Source organism: Mchenga conophoros, linkage group LG14, assembly GCF_057382185.1.
Source record: "Mchenga conophoros isolate Kocher_MC1m ecotype Shallow Benthic linkage group LG14, M_conophoros_male_GT1.1, whole genome shotgun sequence".
Taxonomy (NCBI): domain Eukaryota; kingdom Metazoa; phylum Chordata; class Actinopteri; order Cichliformes; family Cichlidae; genus Mchenga; species Mchenga conophoros.
In genome coordinates, this window is record NC_140539.1 from 4,604,804 (window position 1) to 4,614,978 (window position 10,175).

The 10,175-nt window shown below is 40.2% G+C and overlaps 1 protein-coding gene across 1 annotated transcript in view; it reads left to right on the forward strand.

Moving 5' to 3' along the window:
* The window catches only part of pipox (pipecolic acid oxidase), a 31,110-nt gene extending 24,965 nt beyond the window's left edge, over nt 1-6,145 (forward strand). Inside the window, exon 8 of the mRNA XM_085244807.1 lies at nt 5,061-6,145. Coding sequence (XP_085100933.1) covers nt 5,061-5,191 — 131 coding nt within the window. The 3' untranslated portion in view covers nt 5,192-6,145. The remainder of the gene's footprint in view (nt 1-5,060) is intronic.
* Nucleotides 6,146-10,175: the final 4,030 nt, after the last annotated feature.

Sequence of the window (10,175 nt, forward strand, 5' to 3'; positions counted from 1 at the left end):
TCACACAAGTAACAATTTTTATCAAGACAGTGTCAAAAATATTTTTGGAAAAATCTCAGCGTTGGTTTAAATTTATTTATTTAAATTTATTTAAATGTATCATATCAGACGTATGTGCATTAATGGTTTGTAAAGAGTTAGTCAGTAATATTCACATGAACTGATTTCCACATATAATTCATTAATGTCTCTAGATGCACTTAGATATCATGTTTAAATGATCAAACCTACATTTTAAGAGCTGAAATGTGTAGCTGTACTACCAAAGAAACAGTAGCACTGAGTTTTAAAATAACGATAAATTTACTGAAGACTTTACAAGATCAACGAGTTTCCGCCAGCATTAATCTCCTCAAACCTCCTTTGTGCACACCTTGGTTACATACACAGCCTGTTTCTTTTTTTTCTTTTTTCTTTTTTCTTTTTTTCTTTTTTTACATTTTTCTTTTCTTTTCTTTTTTTTAAATAAATAAATTGGTACAAATGGTTTTTGAAAAAGTACATTGAAATAATAGTTCGTTTTTTAAATATTTTTTCCCTATTCCATTTTTGGATTATCAGCTAAAGATGAGCCAAAATGGCAGGCTCCTCTGAGCATCATGAAACTAGCTGACAAGGCTTGTTGACACCTTTACTGTATTAAGCCATTATCCTCACAATCGCTTATTAAAGGCAAAACACCGTGACAGCAGTCAAACAAAACAAACAGTGTCTGTTTTGATTCAGTCGACAGAGTCAGCGGCGTTGTTAAAATGAAAATGTCAACAGCTCAAGACAAAGAACAGCAAGAAGTGTTCTGGCACTGTGTACACCAGATGTGTGCAGATGAGTGCCAACTCCAAAACAGCAGGAGCAGCAGCTAAATTAATCAGCATTGCTTGTTCCAGGAAGAACAGCAGTGTTACTCAGAACTCGGGGAATCAAGGGTTTCACCTCTGTCAGAGCAGCAGCCTAAAGAGGGAAAAAGAAATGAAGAGTAGTTGCAGAAAGAAAGAGGAGCCAGATGTTTGCTTTTAGTAAATGTAAGTAAGACAGTTTAATTAATGTTATTTAACAAAAAAGGGACATCATATTTTTTAGGATTAACTAATAATTCATATAGATCAATATAATTGGGGGTTTTTTTGCAACCAAAAGGAAAGAAAAGAATCTATATTTCTTACTATTGTCTAAAGACTTTAAATGCACTTAAAAAAAACTTTAGACCCTCTTATTATCTACAGTCTGAGAGCTTCCAAGAATGGAGATGCAGTTTTCCAGAGATATTAAAATCTGTACTCACATCTAGGTAACACATTTGCCCTATATTGTGCATATGCACAATATGAGATATATGCACAGTATGAGGTTGCCATTGTTCCCATAAATACAGATCGGTGGCAAAAGTGGCCAGTTTAGTTTCTGACAGATAATAAATACAAATTTTAACCAAAATTAACCTTTTATTTTCACATCTGCACTTACGAATAAAAAGGAACCTTTAAGTTTGACAGAAATAAGGACGTGATTTATACTGTGATATTCATGTTGACTGATCATGATCTCATATCATCCAGCCATTCCTGATCATCAGGATTTGTGCACTCAATTCTCAATTAACAGGAAGTTAATGTGGTAAAAATGTAGCTTTTTTTATATCTGGTTCTAATCTCTGAAGGTTTTTCGGGGAGCCTTTTGGAGAAAGTAATAAGAAGTCCAGCACAAAAGTCCTGACAAGCTGCTATTCTTTATGACATTTTGACAGCAACAGCTGAAGATGGTCTAGTCTGAAATATTGTTTATTGACAAGTGTAATAATAGTGTACGTTTTGTGTCAAGTCTGAATTAGTTAATACATAGCACTGAGTAATTAGCAATAATTTTATCAAAATATTCAAAAAGTCCAAATAATATCCCTGTCTTCATACATTCAAATCTTAATTTTATTACTGCAGAAAACTTTCCAGTTTTATTTGTTCTCAAATGTTGAATCAGTTATCAGAAGTGTTATTTGTTTTTGGTCAGTATAAAAATTATTGCAGCTTTACTGATTGATTGGTAAACTGCATTTATAGTGGGAATTTCTAGGGGCCAGTGACCGATTTTCCAGGACCCATCAGTTACTTAATAGTTGTATCCTCAGTCTCACAGGAGACATCAGGATTCTCACCGTTATTCTTACATTTGTGTTCTTCTCTAATTAACATGCCAGAGGCTCCCATGCGGCCTGCTCGACTCCACCTCTCCTCTCCTGCAGTTATCTATAGTGTCTCCTGGCACCTCTCCGTGTCTTCATGCAGTCGTGTCCTTTACCTAATTATAACTGTAATTAATATCCTGCTCCCAGTGCTTTGCTCTCAGACAAGTATGCGCTCACTGGGCTAACAGGCCTGCAATAGAAAATGTTGCAAATATAGATTACGTATTAATGGGGTTGTTTTTTTTTCTTATTCTTAGAGGTGTATGAGTAATGAAGCTAAAAATGTAGAGCTTCACACCAAATGCACATGTGCAGCCATGGAGGAAATGGTAGGTCTGTACTTAGCCTGTGCATCAAGTGCTGCAGAGGTGCACCAGCATGCACTGCTTCCATTTTTCACCAGGAATATTTTGCTGCAAGTCTTCATCTGTGTATTTGAGTTTCATTCAGTTTTATTTACATAGCACCAAATCATAACAGCAGTCACCTCAAGCCACTTTAGGTGAGTGAACAAGAAACACTCAGTGCATCATGGGAAGCCCCCAGCACCTACTGTAACGTAACTATACGCTTTCTCAAAACAGAAAGTTTTCTGCCTGAAGTTAAAACTAGCGTGGGTGTCTGTCTCATAGAAAACAAGCTGAGAACTGGTTCCACAGAAGTGGGGCCTGAAAGCTGTGGACTAGGGACCGCAAATAAGCTAGTAGTCTTTTGTGGTGATCGGGTACTCTGAGTTTATTAAGATAAGATGGGGATAAGTAGTAAATGCTTATCCTAGTTTTTCAGCATGACTTTGACGTAGGATGTTTCTCATTTTAGAGATACTGCACAAATGCAAAAGGCAGTCATACATGTTTGTGTAACATGCACGTGGAATGACCTATCGTGGTCAAAAATGAGTCCAGCTTTTGTCAGTGTTAATGCCAACCACACATCATGATGCTACAATTTTTAGGGCCAAGAACAAAACATCTTGTTTATTTGAATGTACAAGTAGGAAATTAGAAGTCATCTAGATCTTTGGCTTTAAGCCATTCCTGCAGTATAACTAATTAATGTGTGTCATCTGGCTGCATGGATAAAGTTGAGTATCAATGCAATGAAAATGTATGGTATGCTTTCAAATGCCTAAGGAAAGCATGTATACTGTATCCAAAATCTTGTGGAAGTCCATAATTAATTTAATTTAATTATGTGCCTTAAATCAAAGACAGATTTATTGGTGAGAATGAACATTGTTTGCCTTCCAGTTTGTATTTTGTCCTATCTGTTTATGCTCTCTCTACACTCCACTCTTCTACTATATGGACAGAAGTATCAGGCCACACTTCATCTTTGAATCTGGGTGTTTCAGACTCATTGCAACAGGTGTAAAAAAAAAACAAAAACAAAAAAACATAGCTATACATTCTGCCTTTGTAAACATTTGTGAAAGAATAGTTTGTTTTAAAGAACTCACCAAGCATGTTCCTGTAATAGGTGGACACAGAGGCTGAGTTTCTCAGAGGTAGAGATGGTCACAGATTTCCCAACCTGCAAAAGCTGCATCTATAAATTGTACAAACAATTTCAGAAAAATGTTCCTCAATGTACGATTGTGAAACTCACTGGAATGGAACTCACTAGATGGGCTCAGGAACACTTCCAGAAATTACTGTCTGTGAACAGAGTTCAGCAAGTGTCATTAAAAACTAAAGCCTTTCTAGTGGCATTTGGCAACCCAATAGTTAGTATCCATGCAAGACTTTGACCATAAAGTAGATGCTAATTAATGACCTTCCAATATTAAGTCAAAAATGTATTAACCTGATAGTTTTCTAGAGGAAACTCCAAAAATGTTAGCCTCACAGTAGCACTGAATGAAAATCTATTAGATCACCAAGGCTAGTGGGATTCATCAGTGGTCCTGCTTGTTGCTACCAAGTTACAAGGGGAGCCATCCGATGATTAAATTATTTAAATACAGACCCAAATAGTGGGCTGAATTACTGTAGTGGCCTCATTTGTTTTGTTTTTTATTCTTTCAGTAAAATTGATAACATGTTTTCAGAGAAAATACAATTTTCCAATTGCAATCATAACTAGTGATCATAACTAATGCTACTAATTGTTAATTATTAAGTGTACTGGATGTGCTCAGTCTCCATCCTTCCACTCACAAAGTTCATATTTTGAGGAAGTTCACATGCTTTAATCGTAACACAGAAACATGTGTTTCCTTCTGTTCTCTCCTTCACTTCATGCATTCATCATTAATGCGTGACATAAGTACTTTCAAGCAAGTACTGAGAACGGTTGCCATGGCTACAATATCATCCTGTAGGCTTGGCCTAGGTTTTCCATTCTCCTTCTCTGGCAAGATGAAAATTCACAGGTCCAAACTGTCAAAGGCAGCTTTTTATGACTTCAAAGCCAGACAGAATCCACAGGAGCCTTGAGACCTTTGTCAGATGGCACTGTGCTGCATTCTTCAAGCCCCGTTGATATTCACAATTTCCTTCTCAGACCCTAAAAACAATGAATCGTGACGCCTCATTTTAAAAATAGTATTTCTCTCATCTTACTCCTGAGCTAAGGCACATGAAGCCATTACGCCAAGAAAGGACAACTCTCCCCTAATTTAGTATTTGGTGTTGTTCACTAAAGTGAGTATATTCTCAGTGACAGGAGTTGCAACAGCTTTGCTTTTCTTTTATGTGTTCACTCATGTGAATCTCAAACCCAGCGCCTTATTCAGACAAAGCCCAAGAAATACAGGCTATTTTTATTCTAACTGCAAGGTGCCTGGCTTTGGTTCACATGAAGACATCAATTGATCTGACACAACTTGATGACCTATGTTTGTGCTTTGCTCACTATGAAGGCTTCTTTATTTTTCCAGGTCATGGCTTCAAGTTTGGACCAATCATTGGCAAGCTTCTGTGCGAACTCAGCCTGGGAGAAGTGCCCTCCTATGACCTTTCACCTTTCCACATAAGACGCTTCCAGTCAAAGAGGAACTCAGCTTTATAGATCTGCAACACAGCGAGTGTTTTATAATAATAACAGCTAAATTATAATTTTAGTAAATTCATTTAATCACTACGTTTAAATTCTATGATTGTATTCTTTGTAAGTTTTGTTTTTTTTGGCACTAGGTGTAATCAAATGCTTTCAAGCATAATGAATATGTGTGCTGTTATCCATGTAACTAGGCTATAGGCTTTCTCTCATGATCTGATTTCTAACTAATATTTTGTGATTTCCATAATTACTATACAAACATTATAGATGGGCTCTATCAATCCACTGATCTGAAGCTCCTGAGTTGATTTGCACAAAGTAGTGCTTGTAGAAAGTTTACGAGATGTGATGAGGCTCATGTTTATGGTAGCATTACTGCGCATGTGTAATTCTGTCTGTAAACACGATAGCATGGAAAGTTTTGAATGACTTCTGATAAAACTTTCGCTCCTTTCCAGTCCAGTTCTTGTGTCTGACCATTTTCAGAGGATTTGTTTGTTTGTTTCTTACGCTACTAACAGACCTAAATGTGAATCAAGCAAAAAAGGCACCTGACTCATGACAGGAATCAGGGTTGTGTCTGCATATAACAGACAACTTGACCAAGAACCCATTTGAAATTGTGTATTTAGGCACTTTGTTATCAGCAGTCTGTCACAAAAACACTGTTCCCATTTCTTTAGTTGAATCTACAAGAAAATGTCAGAACTGTTTGACAGGCATAAACTGTGTTCTTTTTTACTAAAGAGTTGTTAGCTAAAAACACGGCACATCTTTGCATGGTGTGCAAGATATCCCAAAAAGTTTGAGGGAACTTGACAAACTGAGGACAAAAGATGTGGCAGGCCTAAAACACTATGGCAGATGATTGGTGAAAGTCATGTTCCTAATGAATGGGGGGGAAATCCAGCAAAGACCTGACACAGGACCTGAGGGTGTTGTGAAAAATAAAATTGAGTGTTGAAGCCAAACTGTTTTTTCTGAGATTTATTAAAAGAAACCTTTGCAAAGGAGTCAGCACAGACGGTCTTCACACCAGCACGAACAAAGAAGCAAACTGGGAGAAGAGGCCCAGTTCAAATGGAGGGAGTCAGTAGTAAGGTAAGTAACAGTGAGTGAGCCATCTGTAAAACACAGTGGAGGCTTTGGCATGGTTGCATTTTAGCCATTGTTGTTGGTGATCTTACAGAAAAGTATTCTAAGTCATTGGATCTATTGTCCAATGTGGCTTGGAAAGCATCTGATTGGGAATAACTTCATTTTTCAGCTTGACAGTGATCCCAAACAGAACAAAAGGTTCTTGTTACTTAAAACATTGGATAAAGAGCGAGGGGGGGGGGAACTGTTTTTCTTGGTTTCGGCTCTGACTGAAAAGTCCTAATAGCTCTGATTCTGTCAGTCGGTTGGTATGAAGAGCTCAGCTGGAGCTGAGGTGGGGGACACATTTTGGCCGTCCAATCATGTTGCTGACATCCAGTGACCACCCACCCACAGACTTACAAGAGTTAACAAACACAAAGGTTAAACTTTAAAATCATTTCATTACATTCACTTTGTTATTCTTAACACAGAGAATTCACATTGAAACATTCAGTCAGACATGGATAGAATTCATTGCATGTTTTACTCAGTTTATGTAATTCTGCTTCAGTTATATTTATCTTTAGCACATTTTCACATGAACATTTTTTGGGACATAATCCCATCTTAATTTAAATAGAGAGGAATACTTTTATCTTTTACAATGTTTGTCAGTCATCTTTTTAAATGTATTTTATGAAACATCTTTTATTAATTCATTCATTCTGTACGTCATTCTGTGAGACTAGTGGCTACAGTGTGTCGCGCTCACCCCCATCCTGCACCACACACACCAGGGTCAGACTCTGTAAAGGTTTTCAATGGGGGGCTGTTATCACTGTTGTTTTATTTTCTGGTCAAACAACACAACGCGACACTGTAATCCCACATTGTTGAGCTATTGTAAATTCAACAATTAATGACATATTCATTATATGTATGCGTGTATACATGGATGGGTGGATGGATGGATGATGCATCAGTGACCCACCCTCCCTGGATTTCCATCATTTTATCAACTATCCATCCATCCATCCATCTTCATCCGCTTCGTCCGGGGCCGGGTCGCGGGGGCAGCAGCCTAAGCAAAGAGGCCCAGACCTCCCTTTCCCCAGCCACGTCCTCCAGCTTATCCGGGGGAACACCAAGGCGTTCCCAGGCCAACCGAGAGATATAATCTCGCCAGCGTGTCCTGGGTCTGCCCCGGGGCCTCCTCCCGGTGGGACATGCCTGGAACACCTCACCCAGGAGGCGCCCAGGGGGCATCCTTGTCAGATGCCCGAACCACCTCAGCTGGCTCCTTTCGATGTGGAGCAGCAGCGGCTCTACTCTGAGCCCCTCCCGGATGGCTGAACTTCTCAGCCTATCTCTAAGGGAGAGGCCAGCCACCCTTCGGAGGAAGACCATTTCTGCCGCTTGTATCCGCGATCTCGTTCTTTCGGTCACTACCCACAGCTCGTGGCCATAGGTGAGGGTAGGGACGTAGATCGACCGGTAAATTGAGAGCTTCGCTTTTACACTCAGCTCCCTCTTCACCACGACGGACCGGTGCAGCGTCCACATTACTGCAGCTGCAGCGCCAATCCGTCTGTCGATCTCCGGCTCCCTTCTCCCATCACTCGCGAACAAGACCCCGAGATACTTGAACTCCTCCACTTGGGGCAGGAACTCATCCCCGACCTGGAGTGGGCACTCCACCCTTTTCCGGCTGAGAACCATGGCCTCAGATTTGGAGGTGCTGATCCTCATTCCCGCTGCTTCACACTCGGCTGCGAACCGTTCCAGTGCGAGCTGGAGGCCCTCACCCAATGAAGCCAACAGAACCACATCATCTGCAAAAATCAGAGATGAGATTCTGAGGCCACCAAAGCGAAAGCCCTCCGCCACTTGGCTGCGCCTAGAAATCCTGTCCATAAAAATTATGAACAGAACCGGAGAGGGCAGCCCTGGCGGAGCCCATCACCCACCAGGAACGAGTCCGACTTATTGCCGGCAATGCGAACCAAGCTCTTGCAACGGTTGTATAGGGATCGAATGGCCCGTAGCAATGGGCCAGACACCCCATATTCCCGCAACACCTCCCACAGGACACCCCGAGGGACACGGTCGAATGCCTTCTCCAAGTCCACAAAACACATGTAGACTGGTTGGGCAAACTCCCATGCACCCTCAAGTATCCTGGAGAGGATAAAGAGCTGGTCCAGTGTTCCGCGACCAGGACGAAAACCGCATTGTTCCTCCTGTATCCGAGGTTCGACTAACGGACGAACTCTCCTTTCCAGCACCCTGGCATAGACTTTCCCAGGGAGGCTGAGGAGTGTGATCCCCCTGTAGTTGGAACACACCCTCCGGTCCCCTTTCTTAAAGATGGGGACCACCACCCCGGTCTGCCAGCCCACAGGTACTGCCCCTGATCTCCACGCAACAGGCGTGTCAACCAGGACAGCCCTACAACGTCCAGAGCCTTCAGGAACTTTTATCAACTAAATGGTGTTAAAAAAGACATCAGCCACTGAGCAATCTGTCTGTGTGAAGCTAGCTGCGTGCTTAGAGCTGCGTGCTTAGAGCTGCGTGCTTAGGCTATGGAGGTGGACTATTGCCTAGCTCCATTTCCCCATGTACTAGTAAACATTTTAATCACTAATCAGAGGCCCTGTTACAATGGATGCCATCCAAGGCCATCAGTGGGAATGGGAAAATTATGCAGTGAAACGACAGAGATCACTGAGCCATTTGCTCCCTTGCCTCTAAGTGACTGCAAATGGGAGCAAAGAGACATTATACAAATGCAAGAATTAGAATTACATTAAACATGCAAATGCAAATATTTAACTACGAATAACCATCAACTGAAACATTGCTTACAGAACAATATCTAGCTCGTAAAATTACATCTTACTGTTGTATATGAAGAGTATTCATGGCTCCCCTAATATAAGTCTGGCACCTTTTAAGGTCCTGAATAAGTAATGCCTCGTGGTTCACCTATGGCATTACTTATTATGCACACAAGGCTCTGTCCAGAGACTCGTGTGTCAGTATAACTACCAATAATGATTCATATAAGCAAGCAAAAACTTAAAGCTGTGTAATTTTATCAGCAACTCTACAGAACATTTTACCATTCATCCTGTAAATGTTTTTAGTGGTGAAAGCACTGATATACACAATGAACAGTACCTACACAGCAAGGAAAGTGCTTTGTCCTGTTTTCTGTCCAGTTGTCCTGTATGCAGGGTAAAAGTGAAGAAAAAGGATCAAGTCATCAGAAATATTCATGATATACTAAAAAACACACACAATTTATCTTCTAAAAATAACTTTTGAATTATTTAAATGTAATTATTAAGTCCCATGTACCAACAACCAACCAGAGCAGATACTGCTCTGTTTTTTATTTTGAGGACCAAAATATGCTCTCAAATAGATGAAAATCTGCATATGTTGATGGGTTTCAAACAGGGAGGGTAAAAATGGCACCATAGCTCCACTGTTCCACCATCTGGCACAAATGTGTAACACCCCAAACCCCAAAACAATTACCAAACTCAAAAGGACCTCTGCCATTTTGATTTTAAAAAGACTTTATTGTGATTTTCAGACAGCGTACTTCTTTAGATTTCTTCTAGGGATCAAAAGGAAAACTTCATATTTGGTCTGTCTCAGCTACAGACTTTGGTGACGCTAGTACAAAGTGTAAAGCTGTTGACTTTTCATTGTGGGGCATGTTCAATCAGTCACCATAAAGCTGTAATTTTCTGTCATTCACACGTACATTGTTCAATCTTGCCAAACTTCTGATGAATAATAAGGTCCAACTTGTGACAACAGTCACAATATATACCAAGACTATAAGCCAATAGAAATATTTGGAGTGTAACCTGGTAGAAACATGCAGCGTCATGTTTTATGC